At 44.6% G+C, this 25,998-nt stretch overlaps 1 protein-coding gene across 1 annotated transcript; it reads left to right on the top strand.

The window, feature by feature from the left end:
• The first annotated feature begins 22 nt into the window (after window positions 1-22).
• On the top strand, window positions 23-24,782 carry NDC1 (NDC1 transmembrane nucleoporin). Its single transcript, XM_054384166.1, has 17 exons — window positions 23-75; window positions 1,523-1,624; window positions 1,971-2,145; window positions 3,384-3,522; window positions 5,819-5,927; window positions 9,006-9,057; window positions 9,627-9,759; window positions 12,210-12,302; window positions 13,664-13,745; window positions 16,266-16,421; window positions 17,473-17,727; window positions 17,919-18,037; window positions 18,316-18,366; window positions 19,263-19,326; window positions 20,963-21,063; window positions 22,742-22,902; window positions 24,650-24,782. The coding sequence occupies exons 2-17, from the start codon at window positions 1,573-1,575 to the stop codon at window positions 24,711-24,713; spliced, it is 1,806 nt and encodes a 601-aa protein (XP_054240141.1). The 5' UTR covers window positions 23-75; window positions 1,523-1,572; the 3' UTR covers window positions 24,714-24,782.
• The last annotated feature ends 1,216 nt before the right edge of the window (window positions 24,783-25,998 follow it).

Genomic DNA, 25,998 nt, shown 5'->3' with positions numbered 1-25,998 from the left:
TGCTTCCCGTCTGTACCGCTGCCTTCATCGTCCTCAGCGGCCTCGACCCCTTCCACCCGGTGCGCTGGATCTCGAGTAGGTGTTCTGTGGCTGGGGACCGTGAAATGCGGTGCGCACCGTGCTATAAGCTGTAGCTGTGGAGGTGGGCGGGAAGCAGCCTGGGCCTTGTCTGCTGAGGGGCTCTCGGAGAGAACTGTGTGTCTGGGATAGCAGGGCCCAGAAGAGCGTGGGTGCGAACTTCCGTTTGCCTTTCAGATCTGCCGGTGACGACAGCAAAGAGTATTTAGTGCTTTGTTACATGCAGTGACGCGATATTATTTTTATCCCGTTTACAAAATAAAACAATGTCTGCTTGACAAGGTGCTCCTTGATGGCTTTGTGTTTTTACAGTCACGTGTTTTTATTTGCAGATTTTCCCCTTTATCTGTTGTTTTGGGCTCAGTCTCAGATAACAAGGAGTGACTGTGGCATTGTATTAAATTTCTACTTTGTGTGTTTCTAACTGGTCTTCAGGCTTTGAAATGTGAGTTTTTATAATAGCCACAATTCTCCCTAGGTAGAACCAACTGTTGCAAACTCACATAAGTTTATCCTTCAGAGAAAAAAAATTAGGTTCAGTGACTTCAGTGAGGTAGCAATTGCTATTGAAGTGTTAATAAAGTGACTTCATGTGGACTAAGCTTACAGTTTCGTTCCTGACTTTTCAGTTAGCATTATGCAAGTATTTGCAAACAGCTTTGGAAGGTTTTAGTTTTTTTTTCAACTCATAAAAAAATTATTTATGAATAAACAAATCTTTTGATCAATAGCCAAAAGGGGAAAGTCCACTTTATACCTTCAGAACTGGATGTTTCTTTTGTCTTCCATTTTAGAAGCAATACAATAATTGCAGCCACTTAGTTGTTTGTTCTAAGTGCTTGGGCACACTTCTCTTTTCCCCTCTGCAGCTGTGGTTTGCATAAAGAGTTTCCTCTAATTAAGTTAAGTTTCCTCTAATTTTGGTGCATTAAATCACAAGTTAAATTCCTGAGATAGGCTCTCTGTATGGTGAGAATGGCTTTTCTTCTAGTGTGATGTTCAGATGTAAGCTTGATACCTGTGATCATTTAGAGGGAGACTTGAATCCTTAACCCCTTTGATTGGTTCTTTCAGGCTTTTATATATTCAAAAGCAATTCACTTGGCGAGGAATGTCTTACCTTTTAAGTGGGGCTGTGTGGCTGCAGCTTTTATTAAGTGAAAGGAAGCTTTATTAGTTTAATTCCCTTTGAAATATATGGTTTAAGCAAAATTCCCAGTCCTCACTTATAAGAAAAGCAGTTACAAGGTTGTAAAATAGTTTCTGTGAAACGTGAATCTGCTTTTATGCAGCAGTGTTGTGCAGCTGGTCAGATCTGGTAGGAGATTAGAGTCCATTTCACATTAATCCACTTAGTGGATTATTGCTAACTGCCTGAGCGTTCTTTTCTGTTACTTAATGTGTCACTGCAGTCTTCTGAGCAACAATATTTTTTCTGTTTTAGATTCTGTCAATGATTTATATAGCTCCTATGTCATCTTCTGCATCTTCCTGATGTCTCTGGTGCTACTGGTAATAAGCATCTTCAATGCTGAATTTTATGCAGGTGAGTTATGTAAATTACTGAACTGAACTGTGGTACCTGATTAAATAGGATGAGCCTTTAAAGAGGTCTGTATTGAATATACTTTAAAATTAATGTAGACAATATACAAAGCTTATTCTTAAATGAATGATCCTAGATTCCTGCTTACTTTCTGCCTGAGACCTTCTTAGCTGAATCTCTTCATTGATTGATTATTTTATCAATAAATGACTGACTCAAACTGCGAAAAGTTCTTTGGTGACAGTGTTGGGGTTTTCTTTTTTTTTTCCCTTCCTTTTTTTTTATTTTTAAATGAAAGGTTTTATCCCCCAAGAAATGAAAATTCACTTTCAGCTTTTATTGACAGTTGTGCCATCAATACCCTGCTCTCGATTAGCACTGATTGGAAAGATTATTCACCCTCATCAAGTTATCCATTCAATTGTTCATGCTGCAATGGGGATCTTGTTTGCATGGTGTGCTGCAGTGATGACAAAAGGAAGGTTCCAGTTTCTCACTGTGCCCTGCACACCCTCAGACAGGTAATTATTTCTCTTGTGTGTTATGAGGAATTATGCGAAGAAGTTCTATTGTAAAATGCATTTACTGGTGGCTAAAATCTGAGTTCTGTCAAAAATTCTGTGTTGATAACCCTCATTAAAGGACAAGAAGCACTCTCTGTTGTAAATGTTACAATGCACAGAGAAATCAATGGGCCAGAAAAACTAAATTGCCAGGATTGTTAATGGAAAACCAAAAGATGACAAATTGATTGTCACTGGAACTAGGTCTCGATCTTCTGGTTCATGTGAAATACTTCATAAATACCAGAAGCATTCTCATGCATAAAGAAAAAAAAAATAGGTGGTGGGACTGCTTGAGAGAGTCCAATGGAGGGCTACAGGATGGTGAAGGGACTGGAGCACTGCCCTGTGATTGCTGTCTACAGCTACCTGAAGGGAGGTTGTAGCCAGGAGGTGGTTGGTCTCTTCTCCCAGGCAGTCAGCAGCAGAACAAGAGGACACAGTCTCAAGCTGCGCCAGGGGAGGTTTAGGCTCGAGGTGAGGAGAAAGCCCTTCACAGAGACAGTTGTTAGACATTGGAATGTGTTGCCCAGGGAGGTGGTCGAGTCACCATCCCTGGAGGTGTTCAAGAGGGATTGGACATGGCACTTGGTGACATGGTTTAGTAGTCTTGAGGTCTTGATGATCCTTGAGGTCTTTTCCAACCTTATTGATTCTGTGAAAGGCTGAGAGACCTGGGGCTGGTTAGTCTGGAGAAGAGAAAATTGAGAGGGGATCTAATAAATGTCTATAAATATCTGAGGGCTGGGGGTCAGGTAGGAAGGGACAGCCTCTGCTCACTTGTGCTCTGTGATAGGACAAGGGGCAATGGATGTAAACTACAGCACAGGAAGTTCCACCTCAACATGAGGAAGAACTTCTTTACTGTAAGGCTACCAGAGCACTGGAACAGGCTCCCCAGAGAGGTTGTGGAGTCTCCTCTGGAGACTTTGAAGCCCTGTCTGGATGTGTTCCTGTGTGATCAGCACTAGATTCTATGGTCCTGCTCTGGTGAGCAGGTTGGACTGGAAGATCTCTGGAGGTTCCTTCCAACACATAATATCCTGTGAGCTTGTAACTACAGAAAAATCTCACTGAGATGTCATCACATCTGCTGATCAGGAAAGTAGAATCAAACCTCTGCTTTCAACTTCCTGAGGCTGGGAATGATTTTAATTTCTTTAAACTCAGAATTAATTCTGTGTTTTCTGTTTTAGCCTAGATGATGTTGTCCCTCAGATGTGCCTAAATGAATATCACCTCTTTTTTCTTCTTTCTGGAGCCTTCATGGGATACAGTTACAGCCTTTTCTATTTTATTAATAATATGAATTATTTGCCATTTCCAATCATACAGGTAAGAAGCATAAACACCGTTGCAGAAAGGCATGGCTGAGTAAAGCTGTGATAAAAAAAGCCTTGGTTGTTTGTATTTTTGAACATAGCAGCAGCTGTTGTCTGTTGGCATGAAGGCAGATGAAGCATACACTCAGCTTTAAATGCTGGGAGTGTTCATCCTCTTCCCTCCTGCTCAGCTCCTTTCAAATGAACACAGAAATGCTGTGACTATAAAATTTGCACCTTTCTGATGCATGCTATAAGCTGGCTGAAGTGGCTCATTGCAGAAAGTGTCAGCTACAGGAAAGAGGCAATGTCCATAAACTGAATATTAACTCCTGAAACTGATAAGGGTCACCTAAAAGCTGCAGATCTTGGGAGTTTAAAAACATAAAGCACACCATCAGTTGTAACTGACTAACCAGCTCACCCAAAATCTAAACAGCACATTAAAGCTTGCGTCCCAAAATCTAAACAGCATATTAAAGCTTGCTTAAAATTCAACATCCAAAGCTGGTTCCTGTGTGTATGGAGACTGAACTTCCATTAGTTGCTTCGGAGGGGCCTCTAACAGCACTACAGAAAGCTGTACTGGTGTGAAACGGTGAGGAGGTACAAAAGGTGTCTTCCAACAAAGCTGTTTGTAGTAGTGGAAAACAGGTTCTCCTCCCCTCTACTCTGCCCTAGTGAGGCACCACCTAGAATATTGCATCCAGTTCTGGGCTCCCCAGTTCAGGAGGGACAGGGATCTGCTTGAAAGAGGGTTGCAAGGATGCTGAAGGGACTGGAGCACTGCCTGATGAAGAAAGGCTGAGAGCCCTGGGGCTGTTTAGTCAGGAGAGGAGAAGACTGAGAGGGGATCTAATAAATGTCTATAAGTATCTGAGGGCTGGGGGTCAAGAGGGAGGGGACAGCCACTGCTCACTTGTGCCCTGTGATAGGACAAGGGGTAATGGATGTAAAGTATGGCACAGGAAGTTCCACCTCAACATGAGGAAGAACTTCTTTATTGTAAGGGTACCAGAGCACTGGAACAGGCTCACCAGAGAGGTTGTGGAGTCTCCTCTAGAGACTTTGAAGCCCTGTCTGGATATGTTCCTGTGTGATCAGCACTAGATTCTATGGTCCTGCTCTGGTGAGGGGGTTAGACTGGAAGATCTCTGGAGGCCCCTTCCAACTCCTAACATCCTGTGATCCTGTTACCACTCCATTTATCAGCAATCCAAGCATCGTTTGAGCAGTGCTGTAGCTGTAGTAATTAAAGTAACATAATTTGAATATTGTTAATTATGCCTTCTTTAAAATGCAATTAAGCCAGTGAAAAATGAAACTACTTTGGGTTTATTTGCTTATAGTGTCAGATCGGTTGTTTTAGCTGTTTGGAATTACCTGTAACTTGTTTGCGTGGAGAAAGCTGTCAGTGTTGCACTGGTTTTGCTGCTTGGAGGATTGCTGCCTGCCTCATGCTTGTCTGCATTTACCCTAGATTTTAATGCTGCACTTCTAAATGAACACTAGTAGATTAAATAAGCCCTCTTGGGGTGTTCTTTTGTTTTGTTTATTTGACATTAGACAGCATTCTTCTAGTTTGTTCCCCTGTGTATAGCATCAATTTACTCCATCCTCCATTGCTACAAGTAGGAAAAGGGATAACTGGGGATTATTATGAAATGGCACAAAGACACCAGGAAAATATGTAGTTTAATTTTTAAAGGTTTGTCTAGATTTCAGGTTTTTGAATACCTTGTCCTTTCTTTTACCATTTAAGTGCTTTGTCCAGTTCTGGAACCCCTATTACAAGAAAGATCTGGACATGCTGGAAGGTGTCCAGAGAAGGGCCACAAGGATGATCAGAGGGCTGGAGCTCCTCTGTTATGGAGACAGATTGAGAGAGTTGAGGCTGTTCAGTCTGAAGAGAAGACTCTGAGGAGACCTTCTTGTGGCCTTCCAGTATCTGAAGGGGGTTACAAGAAAGCTGGGGAGGGACTTTTTAGGGTGTCAGTAGTGATAGGACTGGGGGGAATGGAGCAAAACTAGAAGTGGGTAGATTCAGATTGGATGTCAGGAAGCAATTCTTCCCCGTGAGGGTGGTGAGACACTGGAACAGGTTGCTCAAGGAGGTAGTGGAAGCCTCATCCCTGGAGGTTTTTAAGGGCAGACTGGATGTGGCTCTGAGCAACCTGATCTAGTGTGAGGTGTCCCTGCATGTGGCAGGGGGGTTGGGACTAGATGATCCTTGAGGTCCCTTCCAACCCTCAATTCTATGGTTCTATGACTTAATGCAGAATCCTAAGGTGGTGTGTGTTTGTTTTCAGCAATACAAGTACCTGCGTTTCAGAAGATCTTTGCCTCTGCTGGTTAAACACAGTTGTGTGGAATCCCTCTATTTTGTTAGGAACTTCTGTGTCACATACTACTTTTTTGGTAAGGGTTTCTCTTCCTTTTTCTATTTTTCTAATTCCTGTGTTTTGAAAACTCTAATCATAAACAGGCTGTTTATACAGTTTTAAAGCCTTCCAGGTGACTTGCTGAAGACAGACATGTTTAAACAAAGAAAGGTATTTAACATCTCTATAATCAGTAAGAAAAGGCACAGGCTTTGTACAGCACTAGTTGTGTGATGGCAGTCCTTACAGCCTCACACGTGCTTCTTTAGTACATGGAATTATCTCTTCCCCAAAGAGATTAACAGCTGTAAAAAAAAAAAAAATCTGTTTGGCTGATAACATTATACCAAGATCACAATATTCTAATGAGAAGGGAGTGGTAGTTTTCTAACCTGAGGTCTGTGTTTGCTCGCTGTATCAACACAGATTATTGTCTCTGGTGATCTATGCAGGAGATCGCTGATGATGCAAAACTGGAGGCTGGCTGATGCCTGTCAGGCTGTGCAGCCATCCAGTGTGACCTGGACAGGCTGGAGAGCTGGGTGCAGGCAAACCTCATGAAGTTTAATAAGGACAAGTGCAGGGTCCTACATCTGGGGAGAAATAATAACAGGCACCAGTACAGGTTAGAGGCTGCCCTGCTGGAAAGCAGCTCCGTGCAGAAAGACCTTGGAGTGCTGATGCAGAGCAAGTTCCCCATGGAACAACAATGTGCTCTTGTGGCAAAGAGAGCCAATGGGATTCTGGGATGTATCAAGAAAGGTGTGTCCAGCAGGGCTAGGGAAGTTCTTCTCCCCCTCTACTCTGCCCTGGTAAGACCACACGTGGAATACTGTGTCCAGTTTGGGGCTCCCCAGTTCAAGAGAAAGAGAGACCTGCTGGAGAGCCACAAGGATGCTTAGGGAACTTGAGCATCTCCCCCGTATGAAGAGAGACTGAGAGCCCTGGGGCTGTTTAGTCTGGAGAAGAGAAGGCTGAGAGGGGATCTGAGCAATGTCTATCAACATCTGAGGGGTGGGTATCAAGTGGAGGGGGCCAGGCTCTTTTGGGTGGTTCACAGTGATAAGACAAGGAACAATGGGTTCAAACTTGAACAGAGAAGATTTCACCTCAATATAAGGAGAAACTTCTTTACAGTGAGGGTGACTGAGCCCTGGAACAGGCTGCTCAGGGAGGTTGTGGAGTCTCCTTCTCTGGAGACTTTCCAAACCCACCTGGATGCATTCCTGTGCAGACTCCCCTGGGTGATCCTGCTCTGGCAGGGTGGTTGGACCTGATGATCTGTTGAGGTCCCTTCCAACCTCTGTGATACTGTGAGACTGTGATATTGTGATGTTGTTACAGGCAGCTGTAAAGTGACCAGCATGTAAAAGGAGCTGCCCAAATTCCAATCAGCTGGTGGTAAACCTGATGCTTTGGGCTACAGTGTACATACCTGTCTTGATTTGTGGCAAAAAGATGATAAACCTGAAAACAGAATGCAATTAAAAAAAATAAATTTGTTATAGTCTGGAATTTATGTTCCATTTTTCCTTTAAATATTCCCAATTTTGTAATTTTTTTTTTATAAACTTGGGTAAACATCTCTGTGCCATGAACTGTTCCTTCCATTGCCTGCTGCTGGAAATGCAGCATCACAGAGCTGAACCTGACATACCAGCAGTGGGCATGACTTCAGTATATGGAATATTGCTTTATTTTCACTGTTTTAAAAGGGAAAAATCAGCACTTGAGCTTTATTCTCAAGTGCCCTTTATAGTATTTGGAGGGAGCTGAGGAGACAAAGGCTCCCTCCCATATGAAAGGGAAGTTTGGTGTTTAAAATTATGCTGATTGCACTGGGCTTTTTAAAAATCAGGATTTTTTTTTTTTGGTTGTTGTTATGGTTGTAATTATGCTCCTAAAGGATGTCAAAATATGCCAGAATTGCTTCCACTCTGTTTACATTTGGGAATAAATAAGAGGTGTGGTGGTTCTCTATTAGTTTCCATTAAGTCTTTAAAAGCACTTTGCTGCTGCCTGAGCTGTAGTGAAAATTAATATTAAATTGCTGTTAACCCTCTTGTTAGGAACACAAATAACTCAGTGTTAGCAATAAGAAATGGCCTGCATAGCAAAACAGAGAACTGCTGGCCTGTAGCTGGCAAGGTCCAGCATCTGGGTCTGGCCAACCCCAGCACAAATCCAGGCTGCGTGAAGAGTGGGTTGAGAGTAGCTCTGAAGAAAGAGACTTTGGGGTGTTGGTTGCTGAGAAGCTCCCCAGGAGCCAGCAGTGCCCTCATGCAGCCCAGAAGGCAGCTGTGTGCTGGGCTGTAGCAAGAGGAGTGTGGGCAGCAGGCCAGGAGAGGGGATTCTGCCCCTTGACTCTGCTCTGCTGAGACCCCAACTCCAATACTGCCTCCAGTTCTGGTGTCCCCAGCATAAGGACACAGAGCTGCTGGAGAGAGTCCAGAGGAGGCTCCAAGGACTGGAGCACCTCTGCTATGAGGATAGACTGAGGGAGCTGGGGGTGTTCAGCATGGAGGAGAGAAGACCAGGGGGACCTTAGAGCTGCCTTCCAATAGCTGAAGGGATCCTACAGGAAGGCTGCAGAGGGACTTTTCCTAAGGGTGTCTAAAGACAGGACAGGGGGGAATAGTTTGAAGCTGAGGGAGAGCAGGGTTAGACTGGATCTTAGGAAGAAGTTGTTCAGTAGGAGGGTGGTGAGACTCTGGAATAGGCTGCCCGGGGAGGTTGTGGCTGCCTCCTTTGTGGTAGTGTTGAAGGCCAGGTTGGGTGAGGCCTTGAGCAGCTGAGTCTAGTTGAGAGGTGTCCCTGCCCATGGTGAGGAAGTTGGAGTACATGGTTCCTGAGGTCTCCAACTTAAGCCGTTCCAGGATTTATTCTCTTGCTTCTATTTCTTAGAAAGAGAAAACCCAACTGACCAAAACCCAGAAATGCAAACAGAAAAAAAAAAACAACAAACCAACCCCAATGTCAGTTGCCTCCTGGTGCTCCTGGGTTAAAAGAGCAGTCTCTTGTCTATACAGGAATTCTATACAGGAATTCCACTGGTTTCTTTTTGCCCTGTTGTCTGCGCATTTTGCAGTGACCTATTTGTTTTTTGATCCCCTAGGTTATATCCCAAAGGCATGGATAAGTACCACAATGGATCTTCATACAGACAGGTAGGAGTTGAAAACTCTCAGGAGAATATTGCTGACAGCTCCCTTTGCTGAAGTCCAGCTTAGCAGCTGGTTGGTTGTGTGGGGTAGCACTTGGCCTCACCATCCAGAATGTGGGGAGCATTGAGTGCTTCTGAAATGGATCCAAGAGACACCAACATCCCCTTGAAGGGACCACTAAGAAGCCTCTCTGTCACCTGCGAATGTCTCCCAAGCATTAGAAAGGCCAGTCTCTCCAAATGGTGTACCTCTGTGATTTAATCTGCTTTGCTTTGTTTTTAATTTGCTTTTATCTTTACCTTTCTGTTTTGCCATTTGTTGTAAGATAGGGAAGCTGAAGTCTTACCATTTTAGTAAATTAAAGTATTAATCATTGTTACTTATGTCCTATTTCTTAATTTCATTTTATCAGTTGCTGAAAAATCACAGAACTGGTGTCTCAAAGATCTTTGGGAACCTGCTTTTGCAAAACACACAACTTTATTCTTGGTAATCGTTGCTGCTGTAACAGCTTACTGTAGACATCACCCGTAACAAAAATACCTCTGTCGTCTTGGTTGTTTTCTTTGCAGTAAATTACATCCTCTTGACGCTCTGTCTGGATTATTGGATCTCTCCTTGTTTTACCATGCTTGGTTATGTGGCATCTTCCTTCTGATTACCTGGCACATTGCCTGGTTGCTCTTCAAAATCTATGCTACAGAGGTTAGTACTTGGTGATGGTGCTAAAGGGCTACCATCAGTGTTTCACAGATAATAGATGTCTTTTCAAAAGCAGTTTTACTAGGAATTAACTGAATTTTTGCATTTTCAAAGCATGCACTACAGATAATCCCTGATGACTGAACAGATGAGAGAAGGCTGAGCAATAACTGACCCTCGTTTCTCATCTCACAGCAAGACAAGCCTGTGCTGCTTACAACATTAATGCTTCGTTCTTGCCACCTCTCTTTTGTCGTGTCCCCCTTCTGTACAATGCTAAGTCTGTGCAGAGGCTGTTGGGGCCACCCATCCTAACAAAGATGAACTTTGTGCTTCAAGGAGTTTGCAGTTTGTTCTTTGTCATTTTCAGGTGTGAAGACGGGTGAGCCAGGACAGGATCCGTACATGTCTGATGAGCTTGGTCTCTGCATGTGTGTCCATGCAAAGGCTTTGTATGAGTGTGAGAGTAGCTGAAAACTTAGGGAGATAATACCAGAAACTGTATGGCTCTCAATCCAGTTTTACAATAAGAAAGAGGGCAAAATGCTGTCAATTTTCAGGCTAACCAGGGAAGTACAGAGTTCTGCAAGCACAGCCATGTCATTCAGGCTATAGTATTAAAACAGACTTCAGCAATCCTGGGACTTAAAATACTTGTAATTTTAGAACAGAATTAAGAAGTGTACAAATTCATATGGCTAAACCCATCCCATTTAAATATGTAATGAATCCCATCATAATGAATGTGAGACCATGATTGAAGAGAGAGAGAAAAAGTGTTGCCATCAAAGAATTGGAGAAGACTTGATCTTTGACAGGTCCTGATGTGTCATTGTGAGAATACAGAGGAAGAAATTGTTCATCTAACCTGCTGTTTAAAAAGAAAACCAAACCAAACCCAGATGTTTCTAGGCTGCAGGTAACTAGGAAAAAAAAAGGCAATGGTAGCTGCTGAATCAGTGCTTTGCACCAAGGCACTCTGATGGAATGAAAGGGCAGACAGTGCTTGCTGGAGTGTTAGCTTCAATGAAAAAGGGCTGGTCCTGTTGTGTCTGCATGGACAAAAGATGGACAATAAGTCAAGTATGGCTGATGCAATGATGTGTCAGAACCTGTGGCTCCATCAACAGCTCTGGGGTGTGAAGAGCCTATTTCAAAGGACAATATTTGAAGCACCAGTGACCACTAATTCCTGTCTGCAGTTATTACTGGCTGCAATTATTGTATTGCTTCTAAAATGGAAGACAAAAGAAACATCCAGTTCTGAAGGTATAAAGTGGACTTTCCCCTTTTGGCTGTTGATCAAAAGATTTGTTTATTCATAAATATTTTTTATGAGTTGAAAAAAAAACAACTGAAACCTTCCAAAGCTGTTTGCAAGTATTTGCATAGTATTAACTGAAAAGTCAGGAATGAAACTGTAAGCTTAGTCCACATGAAGTCATTTTATTAACACTTTAATAGCAATTGCTACCTCAAATTTCAATTTTGCAATTGGAAACAGAGGAGAATAAAGCAATGATAAGTAAAATGAGTGCAGTAACATAAGACTGACAGGTAAAGCTGTGCCCAAACTGGTTTGTGTTCAATAGAATTAGTAAGCTACAATGTAAGTACTGCTATTTACAGCTTAAATATGGTAGGCACAAGAACAGAAATTGTATGAAAACACAGAATATGAGTATCAGAATTCATTGATTTAGCAGTAAAGCAGTGCAAAAGAAATTAAAGCATCTTTAATTCATTGGGAAAAGAACCCTCAGTTCTTCACCAGAGTTAGCAAGAGACAATACAGTTTAGATTTCAGTCATGCTTCTGGTGATGGTGTCACTAATTTTTCCCAGGTATGTGGTTAGAGGAATTTATCCCTGAAGGGATCCTACAGGAAGGCTGCAGAGGGACTTTTCCTAAGGGTGTCTAGAGACAGGACAAGGGGGAATGGTTTGAAGCTGAGGGAGAGCAGGGTTAGACTGGAGCTTAGGAAGAAGTTGTTCAGTAGGAGGGTGGTGAGACTCTGGAATAGGGTGTCCAGGGAGGCTATGGCTGCTTCCTCCCTGGGGGTGTTGAAGGCCAGGTTGGGTGAGGCCTTGAGCAGCTGAGTCTAGTTAAGAGGTGTCCCTGCCCATGGTGGGGAGGTTGGAGTAGATGATATCTTCCAACCTCAGCCATGCTATGATGATTCTACAATGATGTCTTTAGCTCCAAATTATACCTGGAAGGTATATGAAGATGAAGATCTCTGGGTTTTCTAAGATCTCTCAATTTTAAATGCAAAGAGTAAAGTCTTGTTGTTTCTGTGTGAAAATTTTCAGGTTAGTGTACAGTCAGTTGAAGCAGGGGGTTTGGGTTTTTGCTGTCCATCATTCACGTGCCAAGTAACAACTTGGGTGTGGTCTTTCATGAAGTCCTCTTGTTTTGCTCTGTGTAACACAGCCTCTGTTGTTTCTCTTCAGACACATCACTTTCCGGTCCAGCCAACTTTTGCTGAGGAAACAGACCAGTGCCTGCCTAAAATCCTGAACAGCAACCCTCCCCTCATTATAAAGGTAACTGAATACCCACCATCCTCCAGCTAGGTGTGTGTGCTGAGAGAGTGTTTCTCCAAGCATGTCATCAGATCTTCTAGGTGCCAGTTACTGTAACTGTGATGCCAGCTTCTTTTTTGGAGACATTCAAAACCCACCTAGATGTGTTTCTGTGTGGCCTACCCTAGGTGATGCTGCTCTGGCAGCAGGGTTGGACTGAGTGATTTTTTGAGGGCTGTAGTTCTGTAGAAATAGCTGCGTCAGAGCACTCAGGAAGCCATTGCACATAATTTGTTGACTAGTGACATCTGCTGGTGCTTACCACACTGTGGAGCTTGAGCTGAAGGCAGACTGATTTAGCTTGAGGCAAGATCTGTTTGTCTGCAGCAGAAACACCTTAGTGCTGCTGATGCCAAAACAGAAGGTTTCTGACATTCAGCTCTTTTAGCTCTTTCAGCTTGGAGTTTAACAGCTGTTTCATATCTTTGTATGCTCTTAATACTTTGGTCCTGCTACTTACATGGGAGTTCTTAGGTGTGTGTTCTCCCTTGAAATTAACAAATTGTTTACATACTTGTGCTGGAACTTGGATTTCTTCTTTAAAACAGACACTACTAAAAAGCTACTGAAAGTCTGTGAGTAAAGGAGAGTAATTTTGGCCTGGCTATGGTAATCATTAGTGGGATTTACTGATGATAATAATTAGAAATTGGAGAGCTCACATAAGAAGTGTTATGTAAATAAGGGTAAGGATATTCTCCTGCATCTGTGAAATGCACATTTACTGCTTCTTCAGATCTCTGATGAGGCTGCAATTCATTTGAATCCTTTTCGAAGCTTTGCTGCAGTATCAAAGGGTGGGTGGGGAAGAGCTGAGCACAGGTAAAGGCAGAGGAACTCTAATTTACAATCCTAGCCCTTACTGAAGTGTGTCATTTATAATGGTACTTTGCACAGTGGGAAGCAGAGGGTTGGTTTTGGTTTGTCACATGAACTACTCAGTGCCATGAAAAAGCAGGGCTGTGTCTGGTACTCCATGGCACACTGGGGAGCTGAGCTCTGCCTTGAAAAACAGTTCTGCCCTTAGACTGTTCAGTGTCCTAGATCCTTTCTAGCTGAGCTGTTACGATAAAAAATGGTGTTATATCTTCTTAACTCCAAAGAAATGACTTGGCAGTGAAGTTCTCTGAAGCTCTCAGGAGCTCAGCAGCACCATCCAGAGTGATTCTAGAGCTGTGTGCAGTCCTTTGCTTGCTTCCTTTTTCTGTTGTGTGTCTGCTGTTAGTCTATGTGAACTCATTCAAGAGTGTTGCATATTCCCGCATTTGTTTGAGGAATGCACTGCACTTGGCATGCACCAAGACATTTTCCTTTCTTTGCAGTTTTTAGCCTTACAAGACTTGATGTTACTTTCCCAGTACTCTCCTGTTCGACGACAGGAAGTCTTTAGCCTTAGTCAGCCAGGTAACGATAAAAACTGTTTCATGGTGATATTTTTTAAGTGTCACTCAAATGCTGTTATAAACTATTCCATGCTGTGGCTTGTGCTACATAAGGCAGAAGGCCTCATTGGTATAAGTATCCCTAGGATGCCTTTTTCAAGACAATGGGTGCAAAGTCAGGTGAAAGTAACCCTGAAGAAAGAGACTTTGGGGTGTTGGGTGGTGAGAAGCTCCCCAGGAGCCAGCAGTGCCCTCATGCAGCCCAGAAGGCAGCTGTGTGCTGGGCTGCAGCAAGAGGAGTGTGGGCAGCAGGACAAGAGAGGGGATTCTGCCCCTTGACTCTGCTCTGCTGAGACCCCACCTCCAATCCTGCCTCCAATTCTGGTGTCCCCAGCATAAGAAGGACACAGAGCTGGTGGAGAGAGTCCAGAGGAGGCCACAAAGATGATCCAAGGACTGGAGCACCTCTGCTATGAGGATAGGGTGAGGGAGCTGGGGGTGTTCAGCCTGGAGAAGACTCTGGGGGACCTTAGAGCTGCCTTCCAATAGCTGAAGAGATCCTGCAGGAAGGCTGCAGAGGGACTTTTCATGATGGTGTCTAGAGACAGGACAAGGGAGAATGGTTTGAAGCTGAGGGAGAGCAGAGTTAGACTGGATCTGAGGAAAAAGTTCTTAAATACAAGGATGGTGAGACTCTGGACTATGCTGCCCAGGGAGGCTGTGGCTGCCTCCTTTGTGGAGTGTTGAAGGCGAGGTTGAATGAGGCCTTGAGCAGCTGAGCGTAGTTGAGAGGTGTCCCTGCCTGTGGTGGGGAGGTTGAAGTAGGTGATCTGTGATGTCCCTTCCAACCTGAGCCATTCTATGATCTCTATTCACATTGTTTCATCTATGGAACTCATCAAACTCTGGTGCCTGTCGTTTGATTTTAAGCGGCAGCCACAAGGAAACACAGGTCTTAGGGTATGGAAAGCAGGATCCTCTGGACACCTCCAGTCAAATGATCCCAACTGAGCCATCTCAACAGATGGGTGTGAAGCCTGATGTTGAGATGCTAGTGAGGTGAAATCAATCATAAAGGCACTGCTGGAGCTGTGAAAGCCAACAATGGCTGTAATTTCAACTTGTATTCAAGGCTCTTACTGGATATAAACATACGGCAGAGAAGGTCGATTAAAACTGCTTAGGAAGTTCTTGGTACCCCTCCTCAGGAACTCCAGGAGGAATAATAAACTGCACCAGTACAGGTTGGGAGGTGATGTGCTGGAGAGCAGCCCTGGGGAGAGGGACCTGGGGGTCCTGGTAGATAACAAGTTCTGCATGGGACAGCAATGTGCCATTGTGGCCAAGAAGGCCAAGGGGATCCTGGGGTGCATTCAGAGGAGTGTGTCCAGCAGATCCAGGGAGGTTCTCCTCCCCCTCTACTCTGCCCTGGTGAGACCTCATCTTGAGTACTGCATTCAGTTTTGGGCTCACCAGTTTAGGAGGGACAGGGACCTGCTGGAGAGAGTCCAGCAGAGGGCTACAAGGATGATTAGGGGACTGGAGCACTGCCTGATGAGGAGAGGCTGAGGGACCTGGAGCTTTTTAGTCTGGAGAAGAGAAGACCTAGAGGGGATTTAATAAATGTCTGTAAATACCTGAGGGCTGGGGGTCAGGAGGTAGGGGACAGGCTCTGCTCACTTGCTCCCTGTGATAGGACAAGGAGCAATGGATGTAAGCTGCAGCACAGGAGGTCCCACCTCAACACAAGGGGGAACTTCTTTACTGTAAGGGTGACAGAGCAATGGAACAGGCTCCCCAGAGAGGTTGTGGAGTCTCCTTTGGAGACTTTCAAGGCCCAGCTGGATGTGTTCCTCTGTGACCTGAGCTAGACTGTATGGTCCTGCTCTGGCAGGGAGATTGGACTTGATCTCTTTGGGTCCCTTTCAACCCCTGACACCCTGTGATCCTGTGAACTGTTTACCAAACCATTGCTGCTGCATTGTTCATTTAAGTTCAGTGGTTTCAGATCTGATTAGCTGAGCTGCCTGTGGTTTTCCCACTTGCTTAGTGGGTTTCACTGATTTTTTTTTTTTAGAGTTACCTATTGAAGATACCATATAAGAGTTTACCTCAACATGAGGAGAAACCTCTTTACAGTGAGGGTGATGGAGCACTGGAACAAGCTGCCCAGGGGTGCTGTGGAGTCTCTTTCTCTGGAGACTTTCAAAACCCACCTGGATGCGTTCCTGTGTGGACTACCCTAAGTGATCCTGCTCTGGCAGGGGGGTTGGACCTGATGATCTCTTGAGATCCCTTCCAGCCTCTGATATACTGTGATATTGATGGGAGAACAGAGTCTGCCTGTGTTTTCATCTTCCCCTCAGTACAAATAAGATGGCACAGTGGAAATGCACTGTGGCTTTGCATAATTGGAGTGGTTCTGTAAGCTCTGAAGCTTATGCTGAGAGACAGAGGTGCTGTCAGAACAGAGAGAAGGATGAGCACCTGGGTTAAACACGCCTGCTGCATTTCCTTTTTTTTTTTGTGTGCACACTGCCAGGTGGGCACCCACACAACTGGACTGCAATATCAAGGGAGTGCTTGAGTCTTCTGAGTGATCTGACCCAGAGGCTGATTGCACAGCAGGAAGCTGCTGCAGCAAATGGCAGAGCAAAGCAGCCAGCGGGGGAGCTGAAAGTATCTCCACAGACTCCAGGTATGTGAGGAAATGCTCATAATAGTTTGTAAAGCATGAAAATACCAACAGATTACATACTCTGAATTCAGTTGTATGGGGAAAACCAGTCATGGGGGTTTCTGCACCTAAATGCAAACAAAAAAAGTCTCTCCCTCAATTTCGTTTTAGGTATTCTTGTTGAAACAGTCCCAAAAGAGCTAGAAAACTTGGAAAGATGAGGTTTACTTTCTTTACTTTGCATAGTGTTATGTTAAATACAGTGTTTTTTCCACACTTGCACAAATTGAGAGACTCTTAACTTCAGTAAGTGGATGAATCTAGTCCAGGGAGAACTTCAGCCTTGCCAAGAGATGCTCTGTAACTTGCATCACTGTTGTCAGGATTAGTTCAGGATGGTAAAATCAGGTTTGGGTTTTGTTGTTGTGGCATCTTTGAATGTGTTTGTGCCATTCCTTAATACCAGTGTAGAATTCCAAAAGCCAGCCTGGCTCTTCAGCTGTGTGCAGCCTGCAAACATTTTAGTGTTTCACGAGCCAGGCTTGGGCATCATTCCTGGCAGCAGAGCTGTGTTAGCACAAGGGGTGCCAGGTAATGGAATCTCTTGGCAGCCAGTGCCTAGGATACAAGAGGAACAGCTGGGGGACTGCTGGTTATGTCACAGCTGAATTCCTTCTGTGCTGCTGTTCTTGGCCTTTGAGACTGCCATGTCTTCTCCTGTGTAGTAAGCAGAATCAGAATTGCCATTCTTCTCTAGGTAGCCTTTTTTATGGTACTTAAACCTAAAAGCACATTTTCCCTTGCTGTGTACCAGGGTGTAGTAAGTGGCTAGCAAAAGGAGGAAACCAAATCCACAAGGATTCTTCTCATCACTTGGTGTTTTCAAACTGCTGAACTATTCAAACTTCCCATACTCATCTCGATTTGTACTTTGCAAGACCACAGTGGACACAATGTCCTCTAATGAAAGCTGGGATGATACAGTAGTAGTTGAAATAGCAATCAAATGACAGTCTCTTATCTTACATGTGCCAGCCTGCTTGTCCTCATGTAGTGTGTTCTTTGCCTTTAGGGGCCCTTGTGCCAGAACTCGTGTCCTTCCAGTCCCAGAGATCTCATGTTGTTCTCAGAGCCTCCATGTCTTCGCTGGTTAAATCACCCCTGATGCCCTTAAAGACATCGCCTGGCTCTAATGTTGGTTCACCTTTCAGCTCACCTGCTTTAAACTCCAAGATGGGAACTCTGGATGTAAACTCTTCTTGGCATGGCTCAGGCCAAAGCCCTCATGTTGTGAGAAGGGGACCAAAACTGTGGACGTCAGGTTCAGGTAGAGACTTCTTCCCCCAGCACTGTCTTCAGGCTTGTAGTCGTGTGTAGTAGGGAATCCTAGAATGGGTCAGGTTGGAAGGGGCCTTAGAGATCATTTACTCCAAGCTCCCCACCATGGGGAGATCTGTGTCTTGAGGATCCAAGTGCCAGCAGGCAGTTTTTTCAAAAGCCATGGTATTTCTCTTGCAGATCTGCAAATGAATGGTTCCCACCACGAATCCAGCTCAGTGCTCTCTGCTCCAAGAGCTGGAAGTGAGGCAGTACAGCCAAGATTTATTTACACATGGTTTCAGAACAAGCAAGAACAGGTAGAGTAAGAGTTGCATTGCAGGTAGATTACAGCCAGTGCACCTTAGGTCTTCTCTCTTCTGGAAGAACTTCCCATTTTTTTAGAATGAACTCTTTCCTCTCCAGTTAGCTGACCTAAAAATCCTTTCTTCCACCCCCCTTATCTCTATCTCTTGATGCTGTGAGAAGATGGTGGGCAGAGGAGGGCCAAGCATATGTACCTTGGATAAATACAGACGATGATTTCAATCTTTCTGGGGTTTTGGTATGTAGTTTTTGTTTGTTTGTTGTTTTTTAGATCAAGAACTTCCTGTCCAGACGAGTACTGATAATGTACTTCTTCAGCAAGGTAACTGATTGTATTTTTTGTGACTGAGCAGCATGGACCGGAAATGCCTGAGTGCAGAGGTTCTGCAGTGGCACTCTGTACCTTTCATTTATAGTAATGGTTTAGAAACCCTTATTTTGATCTAGGGCTTTCCATAAGCTTTGTACATGCTGTGAATTTCCTAGCAGAATTCTCCTGTGTATATACATGGGAGCCCGCTGGAGAGAGTCCAAGAGAAGGCTACAAGGATGCTGAAGGGACTGGAGCACTGCCTGATGAGGAGAGACTGAGAGCCCTGGGGCTGTGTAGTCTGCAGAGGAGAAGACTGAGAGGGGATCTAATAAATGTCTATAAATATCTGAGGACTGGGTGTCAGGAAGGAAGGGACAGGCTCTGTTCACTTACACCCTGTGATAGGACAAGGGGCAGTGGATATAAACTACAGCACAAGAGGTCCCACCTCAACATAAGGAGGAACTTCTTTACTGTAAGGGTGACAGAGCACTGGAACAGGCTCCCCAGAGAGGTTGTGGAGTCTCCTCCTCTGGAGACTTTCAAGACCCATCTGGATGTGTTTCTGTGTGACCTGCACTAGATTCTATGGCCCTGCTCTGGCAGGGAGGTTGGACTCAATGATCTCCAGAGATCCCTTTCAACCCCTAACACCCTGTGATCCTATGGCCTTTGAAAACTGCCTAGCTAATATTTTTTTTTCTTTTTAAGTCCAAATTATAGCTTTGTGAGCACCTCCTGTTCCAAAAGATTTCCAGTTTCCTGAAAGATCTGGGTATTCCCTGAGATCTGTAAGCCTTGCAGGGGAGGGACATCACCCTATCAAATGTAAAATGCCTTGATCGAAACCTGCAGTTTTGGTGATGTTTATAAAGTGCACTCAGAATGCTTTGATTTCTTCTCAGCACACAGAAGCCTCCATCCAAGCTGTCTTCTCTGATGCCCAAATGCACATCTGGGCTTTGGAAGGTAAGCAATTTCTGTTCCCAAACAATCCACTCTGTTTGCTCCGTGGAACCACAACAACTGAAGATCTGATTCCAGGTTTCTGGGACTCTGTGCTTTATAAATGTGGCAGAAGAAAAATCTTTCAATCTGTTTTGACAAAAACCTGCCTGCATTTCAGATACCAACGTGCACAAAGGTGTCAGTCGCTTGTTGGGTGTGAGATCCCACATGAAACCTCTTGGTTTGTGTTCTGTAGGGATTGCTGAGCCTGATTTCTGTTGCTCTGCTCCCATGTGAACCCATGCAGCACTTTCACATTGTTTTCGGTAACACATTGATGGTGTCTTCTTGCAGCAGGTTTTCTGACTGAAGTCTCTGAGGCTTTCTCTGTTAATCACAGAGAGTTAAGGGAGGCACCCAGTTAAAATTTCAATGGAAAAAGCTGGGCTGCAGAGAATTAACAAGGACTCTATGTTCTTGTGCTGTGGGATTGTCTTGTTTGTTTCAAATTCATGAGCAAATAGCAGTACTGATAAAAACTTTTATGAGGTTTGAATGTGAAGCTGATCTTTCTTCTAGGTTAGGTGTTTTATGGGCAGATTCCATCATTAGTAAAGTGCTACTGAAGCATAGAGCTACAACAGGCTACTGAAACTAGGGTCTGGAGAACAGGTCTTTGTGAGGAGCAGCTGAGGGAGCTGATGGTGTTTAGTCTGGAGAAAAGGAGGCCTGAGGGGAGACCTCATTTAGCTCTACAACTCCCTGAAAGGAGGTTGGAATGAAGTGGGGGTTGGTCTTTTCTCCCTAGGAACGAGTGAGAGGACAAGAGGAGGTGGCCTCAAGTTTCATGAGTGAAGGGTTAGGTTGGATGAGCAGAAACTTCTTCCTTGAAAGGGTTCTCAACCACTGGGACAAGAAGCCCATGGAGGTAGTTGAATTCCCATCCCTGGAGGTGTTGAAAAGAAGCAGAGTGATGTGGTGATGAGGGACATGGTTTAGCACCAGCCTTGGTAGATTTAGAGAATGGTTGGACTTGATGATCTTAAAGGTCTTTTCCAACCAAAATGATTCTGTGACTCTCTGACTCTTTCTCCCCTTCAAACTGACACAGCCTGGCATAAGTTGGGACATAGAGAGTCAGGACGTGGGATTCATGCACAGAGTCTGCAAAAGTCAGATATATTTTGGTGGTTTATCCAAGGGCAGAGGGCTAGGCTGTCATTGTAAAATATATCAGCAAACTGAGAAGGGATTTAAAGCTAAATCAAGGTTTCCTTTGAAGTAGCAGAGGGTTCTCATAGAAGCTGAGCAAAGAAAGTTAAGTGATCTGAAAATGTTTATGGCTAGAATTGTGAAATAGGTCCTGTCAAGTACAGCTCTGAGCAGAGCAGTGGGAAGTGAGGCAATGCGTTCTTCAAATTCATTTTCTGTATAATGTCTCTTGCCTTGTCAGCCTCAATCTGTTGTACACCTGTTAAAGCAGTGATTGCTTTAGTCCTTGGAGCAAGCCAAAGCTGTCATCTGCTTGCAGTAAATCCTGAAAAATTCCACCACATCAGTAGAATCTTCAGGGTAAACGATGCTCTTGGTTAATACAACTTCAGAAGCTGAGGATTCAGTAGCTGTAGCAAACTTTCTTTCTTTCTTTTCCTTAAAGGTCTGTCTCATTTGGTAGCAGCCTCCTTTACTGAAGACCATTTTGGAGTTGTCCAAACTACACTGCCAGCTATCCTGAATACTTTACTGACACTTCAGGAGGTAAAACCTGTTCACTTTTGCTTACTAGAGAAGGAATTTAGAAGAGGAGGAGTTTGTTAGTTTGATGTTTTGACTTTGCTGGCCAGCCATAACATACAAGTTACACTGCAACAACTCTTGTGCAGTTAACCTAAATAACAGAGCTACTTGCCACTATATGAAAGAGTTGCATAAAAACCTTGTTACTTTGGAGTTTTTAAATGTTGAAGTGAAAAGCAGGTTTTTAATGCAATCTTTCATTTAACACAGTGGATCTATGTGTACAGTTCAAGACATTATTTCAGGGATGCAGCAATTACAGTACCATATTTGAGACATAGTTAGGACTTAATCTTTATTTGCCTTGTGCAACCTGGAACATTTGGAAATGCTGCAAATCACAGCAGATAAGATCCCTGGAGTGTTTCTCTACTGGTACTGACAATTACTCTCAAATGACTGCTATTTGTGTAATGAGTATTTTTTAAATCCAGATTTGTTTCCAAGGCTACACATTTCCTAGTGACATAATCATGTTCATAGACTCCTAGAATGGCTCAGGTTGGAAGGGACCTCACAGGTCATCTACTCCAACCACCCTGCCATGGGCAGGGACACCTCTCAACTATGCTCAGCTGCTCAAGGCCTCATCCAACCTGGCCTTCAACACCCTGGAGGAGGTATCCACAACCTCCCTGGGCAGCCTATTCCAGAATCCCACCACGCTCCTACTGAAGAACTTGTTCCTAAGATCCAGTCTAACCCTGCTCTCCCTCAGCTTCAAACCATTCCCCCTTGTCCTGTCTCAAGACACCTTCATGAAAAATCCTTCTGCAGTCTTCCTGTAGGATCCCTTTAGGTATTGGAAGGCAGCTCTAAGGGTCCTGCTGGAGTCTTCTCCAGGCTGAACACCCCCAGCTCCCTCACCCTATCCTCATAGCAGAGGTCCTTCAGCCCTTGGATCATCTTTGTGGCCTTCTCTGGACTCACTCCAACAGCTCTGTGTCCTTATGCTGGGGACACCAGAACTGGAGGCAGGATTGGAGGTGGGGTCTCAGCAGAGCAGAGTCAAGGGGCAGAATCCCCTCTCTTGCCCTGCTGCCTACACTCCTCTTGCTGCAGCCCAGCACACAGCTGCCTTCTGGGCTGCATGAGGGCACTGCTGGCTCCTGGGGAGCTTCTCAGCAACCAACACCCCCAAGTCTCTTTCTTCAGGGCTACTTTCACCTGACTTTGCACACAGCCTGGATTTGTGCTGGGATTGGCTGGACCCAGATGCAGAACCTTGCAAGCACTTTGACTTTTTGGTTGGTTGGTTTTTGCACTGCTATAATGAAGATTCTTGGAAAGAATCTAGAGGTTCTTAAAGCCCTCCAGGGCAAATCAGTTATTCCAAGAACAGGAGCTGGGGGTACCGACAGCCAACACCCTTGTTGGTGAAAGAAACAAGTCATCACACAGGACAGATTCGTGTTTGTGCTGCAGCATGTGCTGTGCTTAGCAGAGAACTCATTTCCCAGAGCTTGGTTCTGTGTTCCTGTTGATAGCCAGGAAATGCAAGGCCAGACCCAGTCTCCCAATACATTTTTGTGTCTTGGTGGAATTCCTGAGCTTAGTGCTTTCTCTTTGCTGTCTTCAAACATGTTGCTAGTGTCATGAGGAAACAGCTGAACACTTCATTTCTGTGTTTCTCCATCAGGTTGTAGACAGACATTTCAAACTGCCTCACGTTTCTAGCAAACCCCCCAGGGTTTCAGGCAGCCTGGTGGACACATCCTACAAAACACTACGGTTTGCACTCCGAGCAGCTCTGAAAACAGCCCTGTACCGGATAACCACTGTCTTTGGAGAGCATCTGAAGTAAGAATTCCACCATTCCTTGCTTACTAAATTCAGTTTGAGTTATTGCTTTCTTGTTAATTATTGTAGGACCTGTGAAAAGGAGGTCTGGGCAGAAATCCTTTTGAGTCACTATTCTAACCTGCTGTTTTAGGTTTTGATTTGTGGAGCCTTAAATTCTTGCCTAGATATATGGTCCCCCTTATAAAGGTTTCTGGGCAGAAAGCTCACAGATTTCTGGACTGTTTTTCTTAGTGACTTGTCATGAACTCATCAACAACCTGGATGAGGGCACAGAGTGCACTGTCAGAAAGTTTGCTGAGGACACAAAACTGGGAGGAGTGGCTGAGACAGGAGTGATGTGCTGCACTTCAGTTAGGCTTAGGCTGGAGACCTGGACAGGGACAAGTGGAATGAAATTCAACAAGGGCAAGTGTAGAGTTGGGATAGAACAACCCCATGGAGCAGGATAGGCTGGGGACTGAGCTGTTGGAGAGCAGTGAAGGGGAAAAGGACCTGGGGGTCCTAGTGGATAAGAGGTTGACCATGAGCCAGCAATGAGCCCTTGTGGCCAAGAAGGCCAATGGCATCCTGGGGTGTACTAGAAGGGCTGTGGTTAGTAGATCCAGAGAGGTTCTCCTCCCCTTCTACTCTGCCCTGGTGAGGCTGCTTCTGGAATACTGTGTCCAGTTCTGGGCCCCTCAGTTCAAGAAGGACCTCAGGGAACTGCTGAAAGAGTCCAGCACAGAGCCACAAAGATGATGAAGGGAGTGGAACATCTTCCTTATGAGGAGAGCCTGAGGGAGCTGAGGCTCTTTAGCTTGGAGAGGAGGAGCCTGAGAGGTGACCTCATTGCTGTTGATAAAGATGTGCAGGGTGAGTGCCAAGAGGCTGGAGCCAGGCTCTGCTGCGTGATGCCCAATGCCAGCTCAAGGGGCAATGGTGGAAGTTGAGGTATAGGAATCTCCATGGAAACATGAGGAAAAATTTTTCCCTGTGAGGGTGACAGAACACTGGAAGAGGCTGCCCAGGGGGGTTGTGGAGTCTCCCTCTCTGGAGATATTCAAGACCTGCCTGGATGTGTTCCTGTGTGACCTGGTACAGGTGATCCTGCTCTGGCAGCGGGGTTGGACTGGATGAGCTTTTGAGGTCCCTTTCAACCCCTAATATTTTGTGATTCTCTTTAGAAGCAGTCCATGAATACCACTTGTTTAATAAATCTCTTGAAAAGAAAGTAAATCAAGTAGAGACAATTGTCTGTCCTGAGAATCCTAGGAAGGGTCCAAATAATCCAGTTCTCTTGCTGCTTGCTTGTCTGATGCCTCTTTCTCAGCTACTGCTGCAGCAGGCAGACTTTCATATTTGGGCCCTGAATATGTGAGCCTGGAACTTCCTGCAGGGCTGAAATGTCAGTCTGGAAGTGCTCCATACACAGGAGAGATGGCTTTCAGGGATTCTGTCTTACCTAAGCTATTCTTGCAAGTAAAACAATTGCTTTTGTGGATTGAAAGGAAATGGGGTGGGTTTCTTAGAACAGGTGCCTTTTAGTAGTAGAAGCTGTTTTGGTTAAGAATTGATGGCTTTAAGGGTTAATGTACTTTTTTTTTCTTTTGTCCTGGAAATGTAGGTTTTCCATGCAGCTGTTTTCTAAAAATCAGCTGCAGTGCAATTGTTGATTTCAATGTAGCCTTAATTTTGGCACAAGGCTTTATTTTTGTGGTGTGCTATTCTAATGTAAACCCTTCTGTTCTTCATTTGTTGTTTGTAGTGCAGTGCAAGTGTCTGCAGAACACAAGAAAAGACTTCAGCAATTCTTGGAGTACAAAGAATGACAGATTTTGATGGCAGCTACGGTTTGGTGCTTTGGGGTTTTATCAGCACTTGGTAAGAAGAAAGTGGGACTAAGGAGGCTTTTATTTGGCTTTTTGCAAAAGCATGTGTGGAGGTACAAGTTACAGGACAAAACTTAGAGCTGTAGCAGAGCTCTTCTAGGTTTGGATCATCTTTTGTATAATAAAAGTTTCTAAAAATTCATCTTGCCTTCTATTAATGTCACTTAGAAGTGAGACAGTGTCGGCTCTTTTTTTACATGAGACTGACATTTGAGGTTCTCAGAGCTGCTTTGCTACTCAGCTCCCTCCCTGTTTCTCATGAAGTACCCTTTCCTGTTAAAGGGCTGAGTAGAGATGTACATAGGTACTTAGTGTGCCTAAGTGTTTCATAAATTCAATTGATAGCACTTTTAGTGCATGTGAAGTGTGTGCTTCAAGAGTAGGAAACAGATGTGCCCAGGAGTAAAATGTGCTGCTCTTCTGCAAGATGGAAATATTCTTGCAGAGTAAAATAGGCCTGCAGAAAGGCATAGTTAAGACACAAATCCTGCTTGAAAAGCTAGCAGCTTGGATTTTATCTTGAAGGTGACCTAGCAAAGTAAGCTCTGACCTACACTGAAGCATACTGGGACCATCACTTGAGTAAACCTCCCAAGTAGTCAGAGAGTCATTAAGGCTGGAAAAGACCTTTAAAACCATTGAGAGTGAGTTCTAGTTGGGCTTTTGCCTTCCTGATGTTCTCTCTGCATGACTTAACTAGATCCCTGTACTCTTCTTGAGTTGCCTGCCCCTCTTTCCAAGGGTGGTCAACTCTCCTTTTGTTCCTGAGCCCCTGCAGGAGTTCCCTGTTCAGCCAGGCCAGGCATCTTCCTGACAGTTCATTTTATGACACATGGGGACAGCCTGTCCCTGTACCTCCAAGACTTCCTTCTAGAAGGTCCAGCCTTCCTGAACCCCTTTGTCCCTCAGGACTGTCTCCCAAGAGACACTCTTAAGCAGTGTCCTGAACAGTCCAAAGTCTGCCCTTGGAAAGCCCATGGTAGCAGTTTTCCTGACCCCCCTCCTTACTTCACCAAGTAGGAAGGGGGAGCTCTCTCATTTCATGATCCCTAAGCCCAAGACAGCCTTTGACTTGTATGGGGTATGAAGAGCTTAGGTGGAGCTGCAGTACCTTACTGCCGTTTCCCTGAGATAACAGGAAGCCCAATGGGCTTGCAAATTAATTTAGTGTGAGGAGAAACTATTTGGATCCTTTTCCTTATTGTCAGTGCTGTTAGTCCTATGA

This window comes from Indicator indicator, chromosome 10 (assembly GCF_027791375.1).
Source record: "Indicator indicator isolate 239-I01 chromosome 10, UM_Iind_1.1, whole genome shotgun sequence".
NCBI classification, from domain to species: Eukaryota; Metazoa; Chordata; class Aves; order Piciformes; family Indicatoridae; genus Indicator; species Indicator indicator.
The sequence above is the reverse complement of the archived record's forward strand: the minus strand, read 5'-3'. Positions and strand labels throughout refer to the sequence as shown.